Source organism: Amblyomma mixtum, chromosome 7, assembly GCF_055824585.1.
Source record: "Amblyomma mixtum isolate Tamu chromosome 7, ASM5582458v1, whole genome shotgun sequence".
In the NCBI taxonomy this organism is placed as follows: Eukaryota; Metazoa; Arthropoda; class Arachnida; order Ixodida; family Ixodidae; genus Amblyomma; species Amblyomma mixtum.
In genome coordinates, this window is record NC_143018.1 from 126,510,228 (window position 1) to 126,528,229 (window position 18,002).

Genomic DNA, 18,002 nt, shown 5'->3' on the forward strand with positions numbered 1-18,002 from the left:
AACGCTCCCGCGTCACCTCGGTCACGTTTCCGAACGCCGCGAAATCAGTCCGGATGTCGTCATCGGCGACGCCGTGCAGCATCCAATGCAAGCGCAGCTTTACCTGCTGATCCTCCGGGTCGAAAACAACGCACCGGCGTCCCTTTACCTCAAGCTCCTTCAAGGCGGCTAATTTCTTCGCGGCTTCTGGGCTGCTGAAGGTTACCGCCCACACGTGGTTTACCTGGTACGCCCCCAACGCCACGACGTCGGGGAGCGCACCAGTGTTGGCGAGGGCGTCCCTGAAGTCTTCGACCCTGTAAGGTCTCACACGCACATCTCCGTGCAAAAAAACTGCGTTTAGAACAACACGTCCGGTGGGCAGGGTAGGCAAGAAGATCTCATACTCCTTGTCTTCGGCGCTGAACCTGTTTCCGCGGCCATCGATGGCCGCCGTCGCCGCTCCGTGGGAGCTCATGATCCTGCGTCCGTACACGCCAGTGGCCGGAAGTAGAATGATAACCGCTGAGCCACCGCGGCGGCCGTCGCTTAGTTAAAGACACAGAAGGAGAAAGGGAGTAAAAAAGAAAACTAAGCTCCCCGTCGGGGAATCGAACCCCGGTCTCCCGCGTGACAGGCGGGGATACTGGCCACTATACTAACGAGGAGACAGAAACACAGGCGCACCGTCGCTTAGTTAAAGACACATTGAATAGGTTGGGGCAACCGAAAAGGAAATAAAAATAATAGGCCCCTGCCTGCACCGTTTACACACAACAGGCTTAACCCAATTGGAAAATAAAAGAGGATGCCCGTAGGCAAGTTGTAATTTGCCCACCCGTGGGTGGAAAAATAAAATATTAGGGATAATGCTACATTAGCGACCCACAGCCGAGAGAGCGGGCCCGGGGAGGCTCCCCTGACCTCCCCTGGGAAGTAGCGGAAAGGGAAATGGGACGTGGGAAGGGAATGGGGACAGCGAGATTTTTGCTCTGATCCTTCAATTATCTCGACTCCATTACTGGCCCGCCTGGCCAGGGCAGGGAGAGCATCGAGATTGCCCAATGGTGCGGCCCCACTCACGGGATGCCCGACCACCCACCATACGCAACGGGCTCCGACCGTCGGAGACAGGAAAACCTAACACGGGGTCAGTAGCTACCTGGGGCTCCTCATCGCTCACTAGAAGGCTTTTCCCACCTGCCGGCTACTAGCCGTTGAAGGCTTTTCGCGGTTTTTCGGACACCGGAAGTATGTGTGATTGTCCACGCCAGTGGACGCCCAGTTCGTCAACGGCCTCGCGGCCTCAGAACCGGTCAGACTCCGGGGGGCCCATCTGTGCTTCCTCCAACCATCCATGCACTTATTTCCTCTCCTAGCTTACTCTTCTCCTACTGAGGAGAGAGTGTTCAAGGCTGGGCGACCGGGCCACTAACCAAGAACGTGGCTTAGGATGAGATGACCCGGGCCTACTCCACCGGTACTCCACACATCTTCGGTTTTCGCCAGACTCTTACGAGGCAGTACTAAGCCCTCATCCCCCGGCATCCCGCAGGCGGTTAAGCCTGCGGCCGGCCGTAAGGCCGCTTCCCCGGGGCGGCGGTCCTCAGAGCCTGGCCACTATGAACCCCCGCGCGGACCTGGTTTCTCCGTAACCAGAAACCGACGCGTCGGTAGCCAGACTTGCACGCCCCCGCGCGCAGAGGAAGGAAGGTAGCATGTATTCGAAAACCTTTTGGCGTTTTGACATGCCTTCCGGGCCGGATTTCGTGGGTCCAACCTGAATATAAACCCAGGCCTGCCTCCGCTCAGGCATCGGACCTCACGTGCACGACTGGCCCTCACAGTCGTCTGGGAGTCGCTGCCACTCCCATTGGGGGTTTGCATCCCCAGAGGATGGGTCCCGGCCATCCCATCCCCACTGCTGGCATTGCACCGAAACAAAGCCTAGTAGCCGAAACTACACCGGCCCGTATTCGGTGGCGGGGGGGGCCACGAGCAGGCTGCACAGTAAGATTTCCCCCCCAGTTAAAGACACAGAAGGAGAAAGGGAGTACAAAATAAAACTAAGCTCCCCGTCGGGGAATCGAACCCCGGTCTCCCGCGTGACAGGCGGGGATACTGGCCACTACACTAACGAGGAGACAGATACACAGGCGCACCGTCGCTTAGTTAAAGACACAGAAGGAGAAAGGGAGTACAAAATAAAACTAAGCTCCCCGTCGGGGAATCGAACCCCGGTCTCCCGCGTGACAGGCGGGGATACTGGCCACTATACTAACGAGGAGACAGATACACAGGCGCACCGTCGCTTAGTTAAAGATACAGAAGGAGAAAGGGAGTAAAAAAGAAAACTAAGCTCCCCGTCGGGGAATCGAACCCCGGTCTCCCGCGTGACAGGCGGGGATACAGGCCACTATACTAACGAGGAGACAGATACACAGGCGCACCGTCGCTTAGTTAAAGATACAGAAGGAGAAAGGGAGTAAAAAATAAAACTAAGCTCCCCGTCGGGGAATCGAACCCCGGTCTCCCGCGTGACAGGCAGGGATACTGGCCACTATACTAACGAGTTTTTTTTTTCTTTATTGCCGGTATCATGACACTCAATATACAGACAAAACACACTAGCCTGACTTCGGTTGGCGGAATACAGTCAAAATTTCTTCAGACACACCATTCCATCAAATACATTAATCCACTCAGGGGGTTCGGGTAACGCCTGATAGACTTCTCTCATGTAGACCATATGCTGAATGAAATTTTCGCGTACAGACCGAACATTAACATCTGCATGGCGGACTGCCATTCTGGTTTGCCACAGACTGTGGAGGCCCAGTAGCATGAACATATCAAAGGGAATGCCTTCATCACACTTGACTGGGAGAAACCGGATCCCGTATGGCGTTATTGGAAGTTGTTTCTTTAGAGTTCGCTGCAGTATGTCCCAATGGAATATAGGGTCCCAACAGTCAATAAAAACGTGTTCAATAGTTTCTGGTTTTTTGCAGAGAAAGCAGTTAATTGTCCAGGGTACAAATATCCCTTTCTGATCTAGCCATGCTTTTACGGGTAGTGTGTTCGTGTGCAGCTTAAAGAAAAAGGATTTCACTGAAGGTCTTACGGGCATTTTTTTTACCCGTTTTAAAACGTCCTTTCCTGGGCCCCCACAGTAAACAGACCTGTACATTGGTGTCGGCAGTAGATTTTCAATTAAGTCTGCATACAGTTGCTTTTTTGTAACAGAGCAGAGGTAATCCATTGAAAACCTTGAATGCAACATGCGGAGGGAAACAACAATTTCATGGAAGTAACCAGTCACACGGCGACATCTTATATCACTTGTAGTCACAATAAATTCAGGAAGCGCTTTCGCAAGTCGAACTTGTATGACTGTGCGCAAGAAACTGTCGCTTTGGTCGCGCAGAAAAAAGAAACGTGACACAATCTGCCTAACAAACAAATGAGAAAGACCCAGGCCTCCATCGCGGACTGAGCGGAAAAGGTTGGTACGACTCAGCCTCTCCCAAGTTGAGCCCCATATGAACACAGCAAAAACCCGATGCATTTTCTGCACATTTGCGCGGGTCATACACAGCACTTGCAACACATACCAAACTTTGGCTATCAAGAACAAATTGCAAGCAGAGGCACGCGCAAACATTGAAAGGCCGCGACCCTGCCAGTTTCCCGTCTTTTCCTTCATTCTCTCCGTTGCATCACTCCAGTACCTTGCGGGTTCCTGATAGTGCTCGAATGGCACACCAAGATACGTCGTAGGTGTGCCTGTCCATGTCGTACAAGCAAACCTTTCTGGCTTGATGTCCCAGTTACCGTGCCATATACCAACACTTTTTTCCCAGTTTATCTCTGAGCCCGTCAGCTTACAGAAAGCCTTAGCGAGGTTGACCACTTCCAACACGCTCTCGCGATCTTGACAGAATACGGCTATGTCATCAGCATACGCCAACAGTTTTACCTCAGTAGAATGCATTCTGAAACCTCGTATTGCTGTTTTATGAATTACTGCTAAACAAAAGGGTTCGACATATATAGCAAACAGGAGAGGAGACAGTGGACATCCCTGTCTTACTGAAGATTGCACTGGAACCCTTTCCGTTAGTGACTTATTTATTATGAGCTGGGTACAACAATCGCGATAGGCCATCATTACACCGTCTAAAATTGTGCTGCCTACATTTGCATGCTTCAATATGCAGAAAAGGACCTCGTGTGACACCCTGTCAAAAGCTTTCGCCAAATCGAGTTGCAACATGGCAACTTGGCCGTCCATGTCGTCGCAGCATTCTAACACATTTCTGGCTACGTGAGTGTTCGTGAAGATTGTTCGACCTTTGATGCCGCATGTTTGATGCGGCCCAACTAAGTGCTTGATCACACCTTGCACCCGCTTCGCGAGCACTTTCATAAACACTTTGTAATCGGTGTTCGTTAGGCTGATAGGCCTGTATGAACCTACTGACAGCAGCTTGTCACGATCATCCGTCTTAGGAATCAAGACGATATGAGCAGCTCTGAAGGACGGTGGCACCCGCCTTGTTTTATACGCCTCATTGATAACGCGATGCAACACATATGCTAGCTGATGGGCGAACGCTTTGTAAAATGTGGCTCCTAAGCCATCTGGTCCAGGGGACTTTCCTGCCGGCAGTTCGCCGATAGCGGCCTCGATTTCGCGGACACTTATCTCTTCCTCAAGACTGTCCCTGACGTCATCTGCTATCTTTGGCATACCAGTCATGAATTCTGTAATGAAAGTCTCGCTGACACGAGTAACGTTGCTAAACAACTCGCGATAATATTCCACGAACGCCTGCTCTATCTTTTTCTGCTCACCCGTCACCTCGTTCTTATAGCGGATCTGTTTGATTTCATTTTTTGATGCATACCTTTTCTCGTCAGTAAGAGTGCGTTTATTCGGTCCTTCCCCAAGCCATAATCGTTCACCTCGTGCACGAATCGTAGCTGCCTTATATCTTTCATTGTCTATCACCTCAAGTTCACTTTTGGTTTTTCTTATTTCGTCTGCCACTTTTTCAGGCTCCAAACTCACAGCGTTTAACAAGTATTCTAGCTGGCGCTGCAGAGCTTTCTCATTCTTCATCTCATTTCGATGCTTGATGCTTGCTCTTTCAATCGCTGCCATTTTTACTTCATTTTTAAGTTGTTCCCAGGCAGCCGAGTAATTTTCGGGCTCATCATTCACTAGCCGCCCTAATTTTCCTTCAACTCCTTTAACAAAGGGTTCATCATTGAGCAGTTTAGCATTCAACTTCCACAGGTGCCAGTTAAATCGTGGCTGCTTTTGCTTATTGCCAATGACGAAACTTACGAGGCTGTGATCAGAGAATGAAACAGGTATAACATTGTAGCTATTGCAGTGGGGGATTAGAGCTAGGGACACGTAAACTCTGTCAAGCCTTGCTTGACTACCCTGCTGGGCGTGAGTGAATTGTGGCCGCCCGCCGCTTGTTATAGTGTGACCTACATCCTCCAAGTTATAGTCATCCACCAAGGACCTAAGTAAGTCGGCGCTTCGATCATGTACGTAGGCCACTTTCGATCTATCCTCCGAAAAGCAAACACAATTAAAGTCTCCCAGCAGAATAACATTTCTTTCACAAGGCAGATACTGATTAAGTTGTTCAAAGAAAATACATCTCTCATTGACATTGTTGGGGGCATAGACACAAACCAAACGCCACTTTTCCCCCGTCAACGAAAAGTCCAAGACGATGAGGCGACCATTTTCAGACACAGTAATCATTTCCTCAATAATCCCCACACTTTTGCGTATCAATACAGCACAGCCGGCAGATCTTCCTACGGCATGGCATACACAGACATTAAAACACGTTGTGAATGGTGACACCATACGATCAGTCTGCTCTTGTTCTTCCACCTTTGTTTCTTGTACCGCGATTAGATCTAGCTCGTTCTCCATGCAAAGGCGGCTAAGCTGGTATTGGCGTCGTCTTGCAGCCAAGCCTCTGACATTAATTGTCGCTATGCGTAGGGAAGAATTTAAGTTATTCGCCATTTTGAACCAAGTAAATCAAGCAGAAAGATACGAATGGTGTCATTAGAAACATCACTGACACTGTTCTATCAATTCTAAGGTGAAAAATTACAAAATGACACAGCATAACCAAGTCCAGTGAAATCTTCAACCGTACCTCGAATGTGTTGCTCGAAGTTTCCGTTGTCTCTTCCATTTCGAATCAGAAGTCCGGCACCTTCGACGGCACCAAGCTTGTCCGCTAAGTGGGCGTCACCGCCGACTTTCTATCCGGCGGGATATTCGGTTTCGGGCGTAGCGTCGCCCGTCGCACCCCCGGGGTCTTTGGCGGGGGTTCATCGTTATTCGGCTCGTTTGGTTGTCCATCCTGGGTAGCTAGCTCATCATGAGTTCTCTTCACCACCACACTTATGCCTTTCTCGCTCGCGTCCATTGCCTCAGCATCGTCTGTTGGAATTGTTCCGCCGTGCGAGCTTAGAGAGCTTGCACCCTCAGACGCGTTCGATGTAGCATGCTCCGGTTTAGAAGTAGTGGGAGACTCAGAATCACTGGCCTGGGCCTCACTATACTAACGAGGAGACAGATACACAGGCGCACCGTCGCTTAGTTAAAGATACAGAAGGAGAAAGGGAGTAAAAAATAAAACTAAGCTCCCCGTCGGGGAATCGAACCCCGGTCTCCCGCGTGACAGGCGGGGATACTGGCCACTATACTAACGAGGAGACAGATACACAGGCGCACCGTCGCTTAGTTAAAGATACAGAAGGAGAAAGGGAGTAAAAAATAAAACTAAGCTCCCCGTCGGGGAATCGAACCCCGGTCTCCTTTTTTTTTCTTTATTTCCTGGCTTTGGAAAACAACACGGCACGAAAAAGAACAGACAAATCACAAAAGCAATAATACAAGACAATGAACACACTGAAAGTCATACTCAGCCAGCGTCAGGCTGGCTTCGTCACATTAAAACTCCCGCAAGGACAACAAAGGCTCTACCCTTGAGAGCCACTCGGGAGGTTCCGCAGCCGCTTTTTGTATAGCGACAAACCAGTCCATACACTCTCGGAATTAAATTCGGGCGGGGCGTGCTTCCCTGTCACAGTGATAGCCTGCCATTCTTGAGCGCCATATACAGTGGAGACCCAGGAGCATAATTAAATCAAATGGAACCCCGTCGTCATTATCAATGCTTAAATATCGAATGCCATGCGAATCTAGGGGGAAGTCTTTCTTCATAGTCCGTTGCAAAACATCCCAAAAATAAACCCCTTCCCAACAATGTAAAAAAACATGGTCTACTGTTTCCGGCTGCTTACAGATTAAACAATGCGAACCCCAAGGTAAAAATAAATCCTTTTCCTCAAAAAATTTCTTTACTGGCAACGTTCCGGTGTGTAATTTAAAGAAAAAGGTCTTAGCTCCTGGCGGCACCTGCATTTTCTTTACCCTCTTTAAGACGTCCGAGCCTGGGCCTCCACTGTATAAGACTCTATACAAAGGTTGTGGTAAAACAGTGTCACATAAATCGTGGTACAGCTTTTTCCGTTTTACACAGGACAAATATTCATTAGAAAAACGCACTGAAAGAAATCTAAGACTTGCGACGACCTCTCTGTAATAGCCGAAAATACCACACGTAACTTCTTCGGTGGAGACAACAAACTCCGGCAGTAGGCGCCGCAGCCTAACTTGGCGGACAGTGCGCAAGAAAGGGTCAGAAACGTCGCGGAAAAACAAAAACCGATTGACCACTTGCCGCAAAAAGAGGTGTCCAAGTCCCAAGCCGCCGTCTTTTACCCGACGGAATAAATTTGTTCTGCTGCAGCGTTCCCATTCTGCAGCCCAAACAAAGACAGCGAAAATCCTGTGGAGCTTCTGTATGTTTACACGCGAACAATGCAAAACTTGCATAACAAACCAAAGTTTACTGATAAAAAAAAGGTTACATACAGTAGCCCTGGCGAAAATCGATAAGTTGGCACCTTTCCACTTCTCCGCTTTCTCCCTTAGCGCTTTCGTCTGCTCTTGCCAACATTGCTCGCTTTGGCGGTAACCATCAAGCTCGACACCTAAGTACTTGGTTGGGGTTTTCGCCCACGTCACATTTGCAAAGTGGTCAGGCTGCGATGGCCACCGTCCATGCCAGAACCCAAGGCACTTGGCCCAGTTCACCCCGCTTCCGGTAACCTGAGAGAACTCACGGACACATTTGACCGCCTCGGTTATACTCTCATGGTCAACCGTACAAAGTGCAACATCGTCCGCGTAAGCCAGCAGCTTCACCTCGGCTGCTTGTAACTTAAACCCTTTTACGTTATCATTGTTCAATATTTTAATACACAATGTCTCAATATATATACAAAACAAAAGAGGGCTGAGAGGGCAGCCCTGTCGCACCGAACGCTGCACGCTAATGGGGGCCCCCAGACTCTTATTTACGATCAATCTCGTCGTGCAGTTTCGGTACGCCAGGGCCACGCCCTTGCGGATAACTGACCCTACATTCGCATGGTCCAAAATAGAAAACAAAATTTCGTGATCGACACAGTCAAAAGCTTTCTCAAGGTCGACCTGGAGAATGGCCACCCGACCATTCGAGTCATCACAACACTCAAGCACACTTCGCATCTTATGAATATTGGACATTATTGACCTCCCTTTTATCCCACACGTCTGGTGTGGCCCAACTATATCCTTAATCACCGTCTGCAACCTCCGAGCCAAAACCTTCATAAAAATTTTATATTCAACATTCGTAAGTGCTATGGGTCTGTAGGCTGTAACCAGTCGCAATTTATCTATTTGATCCGTTTTAGGAATGAGCACCGTATGGGATGACCCATATGACGGAGGCAGTGCATTTACTGTGTAGGCTGCGTTAAATATCACGTTCAAAATAGGGGCAATTTCGTGCTTGAATTCTTTGTAAAACCGCGCGCTGAGCCCATCTGTTCCCGGCGATTTACCGGGGTTTAAACTGGCGATTGCATGCTCCACTTCGGCTTCACTGATAGCCATGCCCATTTCTAATCTCTCTTTTACGTCATCACCGAGACGCGGCATCGCCGCCAGAAACTTATCTTTAAACGTGATAGTGTCTACCACGTGGGAGGCGAAGAGCGCTTGGTAATGCTCGTTGAAAGCTGCTTTTATGTGGTCGTTGTCCGCCGACAAGACACCGCCCCATTCTATTTTGTCGATGTGGTTTCTTTCAGCGTTTGCCTTTTCCAACCCTAGCGCTCGTTTTGATGGCGTCTCCCCTGCAGCTATGTCTTCTGCCCTTGCCCTCACTAACGCTCCCCGATACCGTTCTTCTTCCATCAATTCTAGTTTTTGCTTTGTTTTCCTTACATCTTCAGTCCATTTCCCCGGCGCTAGAGATTCCTGTTGAAGCAGCCTATGGAGCAGCTTCTTTAACTCTGTCTCTTTCTGTTTTTCTTGAAACCGTATACAGGAAGCCCTCTCTATTGCTTTAATTTTTATAGTTTCTTTACACAGCTCCCACTGTTGCCATATGTGCATATTTTTACCGGGGCCTATTTTTGCAATTTCATCTTTTACTATGCTGGTATACAGTTCGTCCTGCAAGAGTTTATTATTGAATTTCCACATTTCCCACGAAAAAGAATTCCCTCTCTTTACCATCCCAAAACAACATTTAACTAAACAATGGTCTGAAAAAGATACTGGCACAACATCGTAACTATGACATTCAGGTAAGACATCGACGGATGCATAAATGCGGTCCAGCCGTGCATGGCTAGAACCCTGAAAGTGTGTGAGCTTTACTGCACGCGTTCCCTCAAGACACTCTGCCACATCTTCCACGTTCCATTTCTCTACCATTAGCGATAACACTTGTGTGCTGGAATCTCTAAAGGGTCGAGGGCTTGTCTTATCTCGCGCACTAAGTACACAATTAAAATCGCCCAGGACGATCAGCTGTCTGTCACTACGAAGGCGCTCTTCGATGCAATAAAAAAACTGCGCCCTTTCTTCTGCTTCATTAGGCGCGTACAGACAAATAATCCGCCACTCGACGTTATTCAATCGATAGTCAAGGAAAACACACCGGCCCGACATACAAGAGAAATGAGCTTGCACTTCTAGCCCCGGCAACTTCTTTAGAAAAAGAACACAGCCAGCCGATGTGCCTACAGCGTGGCTGACTACAGCAAAAAACGAGGACGTGAAAGGTTGCACCATGCTCCCGGTCTCTTCTTCGCCGTCTACTTTCGTCTCCTGCACAGCCAGTACATCTATGCCGTGGTCCGTTAAAAGCCGAAAGAGCTGGCCTTGCTTTCTCTTTCCTGCCAGACCTCTAACATTCAGGGAGGCGACTTTCAGCGGAGATGCAGGAGCCATTTCTACATAAGAAGAAGAGACCGAAAGCGTGGTGCTTACCTCTCGCGTCCAGCACATGGCTAGACGCCACCGCCGCCATCGCCGCCGGCGTCATCCTGAGCGTGCACCTGGCCCAGCTCGGGAGGCGCCTTGTCGCCGGCGCGCTTCTCGCTCGCAAGGTTAGGGCGCGGCCGAAAACTGGCCCGCCTTGCTTGAGGCGTCTTTGCTGGTGGTTCCTCTACGCTGGGCGCCGCCTCCTTGTCGCCGTCGGGGCTGGTGTCTCCATGGGGACGCTTCCCAGGCGTAGCCACAGTGGTCGCACGGCCACCGGTGTTCTGCCGATGACCCTCGGTAGGCTCCTTCGCTACAAAGTCCATCGGCACTGGTAGGCTTTTTGCATCCCCCGAAGTCGCCTCCTTTGACTGAGGCGAGTCTCCCGTTGGTGGCTGGAGTCCTGGTGCACTGGCAAGGGGGGCGACGCCGCTTGAAGTCGCCGACGTGTCCAGCGACACAGGGAGGTTGCCCAACTCGTCGGTACCCCTCGCTGCGTCCTCAGCCTCCGCGACATCCATGAGTTCCGCGCTGTCTCCTTTACCTCCGAGCCCGGTCGCAGACGCGTAGGTACGGACGCAGTCCTCGTCCGCGTGTCCGTAGCGCCTGCACTTGGAGCACCTGGGAACCTTGCAGTCGCGACGAACGTGACCCGCGCCGTGGCAACGCAGGCACTGCATCGGCCGCCCGGGCACCACCACGAGAGCTAACTCGCCGGCGACTCGAACCTGGTGGGGCAGGTCGTCCACCTTCATACCTGGCTTCAACTTGAGCAGCACTGTTCTCGTGGTGGATCCCTTCTCTTTCATTCCTTGAACGCGCCAACGCTCCCGCGTCACCTCGGTCACGTTTCCGAACGCCGCGAAAGCAGTCCGGATGTCGTCATCGGCGACGCCGTGCAGCATCCAATGCAGGCGCAGCTTTACCTGCTGATCCTCCGGGTCGAAAACAATGCACCGGCGTCCCTTTACCTCAAGCTCCTTCAAGGCGGCTAATTTCTTCGCGGCTTCTGGGCTGCTGAAGGTTACCGCCCACACGTGGTTTACCTGGTACGCCCCCAACGCCACGACGTCGGGGAGCGCACCAGTGTTGGCGAGGGCGTCCCTGAAGTCTTCGACCCTGTAAGGTCTCACACGCACATCTCCGTGCAAAAAAACTGTGTTTAGAACAACACGTCCGGTGGGCAGGGTAGGCAAAAAGATCTGATACTCCTTGTCTTCGGCGCTGAACCTGTTTCCGCGGCCATCGATGGCCGCCGTCGCCGCTCCGTGGGAGCTCATGATCCTGCGTCCGTACACGCCAGTGGCCGGAAGTAGAATGATGATGGAAGTAGAATGATGCTTCCTTTATTTCGTTAGTATTACTGCCACGTTTTTCTTTTTTCTTTTTTTTTTCTTTCTTTTTTTAAGTTTTGCCGGTATGCTGTTATGTTGTCTGCATATTTTCCCTGTACAAGTTATATCTATTTTTGGGGAGGCGAGAGCTCGTCAAGCTACACCCCTAGCTTTTTCTCTCTGCCTCCCTCATCCTTGTGATGAAAAATAAAGGCATTATTATTATTATTATTATAACCGCTGAGCCACCGCGGCGGCCGTCGCTTAGTTAAAGACACAGAAGGAGAAAGGGAGTAAAAAAGAAAACTAAGCTCCCCGTCGGGGAATCGAACCCCGGTCTCCCGCGTGACAGGCGGGGATACTGGCCACTATACTAACGAGGAGACAGATACACAGGCGCACCGTCGCTTAGTTAAAGATACAGAAGGAGAAAGGGAGTAAAAAAGAAAACTAAGCTCCCCGTCGGGGAATCGAACCCCGGTCTCCCGCGTGACAGGCGGGGATACTGGCCACTATACTAACGAGGAGACAGATACACAGGCGCACCGTCGCTTAGTTAAAGATACAGAAGGAGAAAGGGAGTAAAAAAGAAAACTAAGCTCCCCGTCGGGGAATCGAACCCCGGTCTCCCGCGTGACAGGCGGGGATACTGGCCACTATACTAACGAGGATTTTTTTTTTCTTTACACTATACTAACGAGGAGACAGATACACAGGCGCACCGTCGCTTAGTTAAAGATACAGAAGGAGAAAGGGAGTAAAAAAGAAAACTAAGCTCCCCGTCGGGGAATCGAACCCCGGTCTCCCGCGTGACAGGCGGGGATACTGGCCACTATACTAACGAGGAGACAGATACACAGGCGCACCGTCGCTTAGTTAAAGATACAGAAGGAGAAAGGGAGTAAAAAAGAAAACTAAGCTCCCCGTCGGGGAATCGAACCCCGGTCTCCCGCGTGACAGGCGGGGATACTGGCCACTATACTTTTTTTCTTTTTTTTTCTTCATTGCCGTCTGTGACATCAAAACAAAAAAGGTACAAATGATAAAAACATCAGTCTAACTTGGCTGAAGTATCAGGGCTTAAAATCTTCTCAATGCGACCGGTTCATCAAATACAGTAATCCATTCAGGTGGGTCAGCTTGTGCTCTGTACATTTCTCTCAAGCTCGCAACACTTTCAATAAAGTTTTCGCGCACCGAGCGAACGTTAACATCCGCGTGTCGCACTTGCATCCGTGTCCTCCAGAGGCTGTGGAGGCCCAGAAGCATGATTAAATCATACGGTACTCCTGCTTCATTCTGAATTGGCAAGAATCTGATGCCGTAGTGGTCCAGGGGAAAACCTTTTTTGACTGTTCGTTGGAGCACATCCCAATAGAAAATAGGGTCACAACAGTCCAGAAACACATGTTATACTGTCTCGGGTTTTTTGCATAATAGACAGTTTATGGTCCATGGGACAAAAATTCCCTTTTCGTGCAGCCACGTTTTAACAGGAAGTGTATTCGAGTGCAATTTAAAGAAAAAAGATTTCGTAGATGGGTTCACAGGCATATCTTTAACTCTCTTTAATACATCGTGCCCTGGGCCTCCACGATAAGGTAACCGGTAGATTGGGGTGGGTAACATGGTGTCCACCAGATCCTTATACAGCTTTTGCTTTGACACTTTAGATAAGAACTCAAGGGAAAATCGCACATGGAGCAGCCTAAAAGAGAGTACAACCTCTCGCATGTAACCATTGACAGTGCCACACATATTCGCACAAGATGAGACGACAAATTCAGGAAGAAGTCTCTGCAACCGCACTTGGATAACAGTCATAAGAAAATTATCCCTTTGATTTCGAAGAAAGAAAAAACGCGAAACAACTTGACGCAGAAATAAATGCGCAAGGCCGAGGCCTCCTTTTTTCACTGAAAGAAACAGATTGGTACGACTGGTTCTCTCCCAGTTTGACGACCAAATGAAAACAGCAAATACTCGATGCATCTTTTGAATACTGGCCCGAGATACGCACAGCACATTCATCAAATACCATATTTTGGATGCAAGGAAAAGATTGCAGACGGAGGCTCGCGCAAACATTGATAACTGCCTCCCTTTCCAGGCATCTGCTTTCTCCCTCGCCCTTGACATATCCTCATTCCAGTGTTCACTTGCATCGCGATAATGCACTAGGGGGACGCTGAGATATTGCGTCGGCAAAGACGACCATCGCATCCTGGAAAAGTGTTCAGGCATCGCTTCCCAGTCGCCATGCCAAAAGCCAGAGCTTTTGTCCCAGTTTATGAGACACCCCGTTTGTTTGCAAAATTTATCCACCGTGCTGATCACCTCGGTAATGCTGCCTCTGTCAGAACAGAATAGCGCAATATCGTCCGCATAAGCAAGGATTTTGACGTGAGTCGACTGCAATCGAAAGCCCGTGATGCTCTCACTTCTGATGATAGCTAAGCACAATGGCTCCAAGTAGGCCGCAAACAGCAGAGGCGATAGCGGGCATCCCTGCCTTACCGACGAATGAACTGCTATCCTGTCTGTGAGGTCACCATTAACAATAATGCGCGTGGTGCAGTTTGCATATGCCATCTTGACACCTTCTGCAATAATACGGCCTACATTAGCGTGCTCCACAATGCTGAAAATGACATCATGTGAAACGCGATCGAAGGCTTTTGCCAGATCTAGTTGCATCATAGCGATGCGGTCCCCGAGCACATCGCAACATTCCAGCACGGTCCGTGCGACGTGCACATTTGTGGCGATACTCCTACCTTTGATTCCGCAAGTCTGGTACGGCCCAACCAATTTAGTAATTATGCTCTGCAAGCTTTTTGCTAAAACCTTCATGTACACTTTGTAGTCCACGTTGGTGAGGCTTATCGGGCGATAGTTCCCCACCAACAACCTATTTTCTGGGACATCTGATTTCGGAATCAATGCTATGTACGACGTGGTGAATGATAGTGGCACTTGTTTTCTTTCATAAGCTTCATCTAGAACTCTTAGCAGTAACTGAGCGACTGTGGACTTAAATGCTTTGTAAAATTCGGCCCCTATTCCATCAGGTCCTGGAGCTTTTCCCGCTTGCAGGTCTTCGATTGCAATCTCTATTTCTTTTGCAGTTATGGGCTGCTCAAGACGCTCCTTTACTTCGTCCTGAAGTCTCGGCAGGAGAGGCAAAAAGTCAATCAGGAAGGCCTCATTCATGTCACGCGTATGTTCAAGAACCTCAATGTACTGCTCTTCAAATAGCTGCTTGATTGTAAAAGCGTCACTCGTGACTTCATCTCCGTTCCTTATCTGCCTAATTTCGTTTTGGCAAGCATAACGCTTTTCGTCACACAAAGCTCGCTTCGTCGGCGTTTCACCAGCCCACAGTTTCTGTGTCCTTGCGCGTATAACGGCAGCTTTATACCTTTCAGTGTCTAAGCGTTCGAGCAGGCTTTTCACCTCCCTTAGGTCCTTGGAATACTTCCCAGGCTCGGAGCTTTCCATGCCTATTAAAAATTGCAGTTGTTCGCGAGCTGCTTTTTCTTCCTGTTTTTCTTCGTATCGCTTCAAGCAACTTTTTTCAATGGCCCTTCTTTTTATCCACTCCTTTAAATCTTCCCATTGAACCGCAACAACGCTGGGTCGCTCCTCAGGCAGCTTCTGCATTCCATCCGTAATATCAGTTACGAATTCCTCGTCCTCTAAGAGCTTTACATTAAATTTCCAGAGATTCCAGTTAAATCTTGTCTTTCTTTGCTTTATGCCGAAACTTGCGATCACTAGGCAATGATCACTAAAAGCTACAGGTATAACTTTGCAACTCGTGCAAAGAGACACGAGATCTATGGATGCATAAATTCTGTCCAACCTGGCATGACTATTACGTTGAAAATGAGTGAACTGAGGTCGATTCCCTTCGGTAAATATACTGCCAATATCCTCTAAGCTATTATCATAAGCCAGAGATTGAAGCAATTGAGCACTCTTATCATGCACAGGTGTACCCTTCTCTCGATCATTAGCGGCACACACACAATTAAAATCTCCCAACAGCAACAACACTCGGTCGCAAACAAGGTAGGGCTCCAAACGGGTAAAGAGATCAAAACGCTCAGATTCAACATTTGGAGCATACACACATATAATGCGCCAACATAAATTGGAAAAAGAAAAATCTACAACAATAAGCCGTCCACTAGGGCAAGAAAAAACCGACTCGACAGTGATGCCTAAATTATTTCGGACAAATAATACGCACCCACCCGAGGTGCCAACGGAATGGCAAACACAAACGTTAAAGGCTGCACGAAAGGTGGACACCATGCGATCAGTGGATTCCTCACTTTCGATCTTAGTCTCTTGGACTGCAACTATGTCAACAGCGTTTTCAGCAAGCAGGCGGTTAAGCTGGCACTGACGCCGTCGTGCACCAAGGCCTCTCACATTCAAAGTTGCTACATGTAAAGCTGTTTCTAGTTTCATCGCCATGCCCTATGAAAAGGAGACTTGAGTCCCACAGTACCCCTCATAGTCAGCCGAGCAGTGTTCTTAAACTCACTGTGCATGTACGGTGTCGCCCTTCCAGATATCCGCGTGCAGGCGTCGGGAACCCATGGGTAATTCCTTCGCCAGCAGTTCCAGATCCGCGCACACAGTCTGATGGGTACCACTCCTCACAAAAAAAAAACAAGGAAAAAAAGAAAAGCAAGAAAAAACACCACAAATGCACATTGCAGAACTACGGAGGCGGTTTCCCCGCCTGCCTTGTCTCGGCCATGACGTTCGGCCGCGGCTTGAACATCGGACGCCGGATTCCCGGGGTCTTCGACGGCGGTTCGTCGCTGCCACCATCAAGATGCGTCTTTTCGCCGGCGCTTTCCTCGCGGGAGCGTTTTCCAGCCGTTAGGGTGCCAGCCTCCTCACTGAAGTCCATGCCTTCGGTGTTGGCAGGTTCAGCGCTGTCCGGAGCTTCCGCCGCGGCTTCTGTCGCGCCCTTCGGCGCGCCATCGCCATCCTGTTGAAAGGCACTCTGAACTTGTACTACACTCGCCGGTACCTCACTTCACGTCGCCTTCTGCTTCGTCAAAACCGTAAGCGACGGCCCTTCCCTCGCTGCTGGTTGCCCGTCTGCACGGGCTGCATCTTCCGCATCAGCCTCGTCCATCAGCAACTCAGACGAGTCTACTCCTGCACCAGGGCCGGTAATGCTCGCGTAAGTGCGGGCACACTGTCCGTCTTCGTGGCCGAACCGTCGACAGGCTCCGCAACGCGGGACTCGGCATTCCTTACGGATGTGTCCCGTACTCCGACAGCGTAGGCACAACGGTGGTCTGCCCGGTACAACAACGAGCGCCAGCTCACCGCTAACGTTCAGCTGGTGCGGCAGGTCGTCCAGCTTCACGCCAGCTCTCAACTTCAACGTGACGAGTCTAGTAGTCGAGCCTTTTTCTGACATACCACTCACGCGCCAGCGCTCGCGGGCAACTTCCGTCACTTTTCCGTACGGCGCAAAGGCAGCCCGAACATCCTCGTCGGGCATGTTGTGTAGCAGCCAGTGAAGTTTCAGTCGCACGTCTTGGTTGGCCGGGTCAATCACCAAGCAGCGGCCTTTTTTCACTACCAGCTCACCGACACTAATAACCTTGGTCACCGCTTCAGCATCCTTGAAAGTGACGGCCCAGACGTGGCTCATCCGATACGCCCCCATTGCGATAACATCGGGGAGCAGCGACTGCTCTGCTAAAGCGTCGCGGAAATCTTCCACCCGGTACGGGCGGGCCCTGATATCGGCGTGCAAAAAAACCGTATTCAAAACGAACCGACCTGTAGGCAGTGCTGGCAAAACAACCTGGTAAGTATTTTCCGGTTGATTGGCCCTGTCACCGCGGCCTGACACGGCCGCTGAAGCCGCTCCATCGCAGCCATGCATCCTGCGTCCGTTCACTGGCGTGGCCGGAAGCAGAATCCCTATACTTTTTTTCTTTATTGCCTTCAAAGGCGTGGGAATACAGTGCATTACAATATATGTGACTATTTACATGGCTATTTACATGGCTACAGCACTCCTCGCTTCCAGCGACCATTCCAACTTCTTCAGTTGGGATAGATTCTGGAAAAGGGATACAATTTCTGCGTCAAAACCTCGGTCTTTTAACACATCGTAAATTTTCAGGATACTCTCAAAAAAATATTGATACACAGATCTGGCTCCAGGATCGCAATGGCGATATGCCATGGCACTACGCCACACTGCATGCAAG

General features: G+C 49.9%; 2 protein-coding genes and 7 non-coding genes across 9 annotated transcripts; all 9 read right to left on the reverse strand.

Moving 5' to 3' along the window:
• Window positions 1-575: 575 nt before the first annotated feature.
• On the reverse strand, window positions 576-647 carry TRNAD-GUC (transfer RNA aspartic acid (anticodon GUC)). The gene has a single exon. It is a non-coding gene; the product is annotated as a tRNA-Asp (tRNA).
• Window positions 648-2,194: 1,547 nt separating this feature from the next.
• Window positions 2,195-2,266, reverse strand: TRNAD-GUC (transfer RNA aspartic acid (anticodon GUC)). The gene has a single exon. It is a non-coding gene; the product is annotated as a tRNA-Asp (tRNA).
• Window positions 2,267-2,630: 364 nt separating this feature from the next.
• Window positions 2,631-3,685, reverse strand: LOC149337504 (uncharacterized). The gene has a single exon (XM_089554894.1). It carries the CDS (start codon window positions 3,683-3,685, stop codon window positions 2,636-2,638), a length of 1,050 nt encoding a protein of 349 aa, XP_089411020.1. The 3' UTR covers window positions 2,631-2,635.
• Window positions 3,686-6,260: 2,575 nt separating this feature from the next.
• On the reverse strand, window positions 6,261-11,691 carry LOC149337505 (uncharacterized). Its single transcript, XM_089554435.1, has 2 exons — window positions 10,683-11,691; window positions 6,261-6,466 (listed from the first exon to the last, which is right to left on the reverse strand). The coding sequence occupies exons 1-2, from the start codon at window positions 11,689-11,691 to the stop codon at window positions 6,261-6,263; spliced, it is 1,215 nt and encodes a 404-aa protein (XP_089410561.1).
• On the reverse strand, window positions 6,670-6,741 carry TRNAD-GUC (transfer RNA aspartic acid (anticodon GUC)). The gene has a single exon. It is a non-coding gene; the product is annotated as a tRNA-Asp (tRNA).
• A 365-nt stretch (window positions 11,692-12,056) lies between the features above and the next one.
• On the reverse strand, window positions 12,057-12,128 carry TRNAD-GUC (transfer RNA aspartic acid (anticodon GUC)). Its single transcript has one exon. It is a non-coding gene; the product is annotated as a tRNA-Asp (tRNA).
• A 72-nt stretch (window positions 12,129-12,200) lies between these two features.
• Window positions 12,201-12,272, reverse strand: TRNAD-GUC (transfer RNA aspartic acid (anticodon GUC)). Its single transcript has one exon. It is a non-coding gene; the product is annotated as a tRNA-Asp (tRNA).
• A 72-nt stretch (window positions 12,273-12,344) lies between these two features.
• Window positions 12,345-12,416, reverse strand: TRNAD-GUC (transfer RNA aspartic acid (anticodon GUC)). The gene has a single exon. It is a non-coding gene; the product is annotated as a tRNA-Asp (tRNA).
• A 104-nt stretch (window positions 12,417-12,520) lies between these two features.
• Window positions 12,521-12,592, reverse strand: TRNAD-GUC (transfer RNA aspartic acid (anticodon GUC)). Its single transcript has one exon. It is a non-coding gene; the product is annotated as a tRNA-Asp (tRNA).
• Between the last annotated feature and the right edge of the window lie 5,410 nt (window positions 12,593-18,002).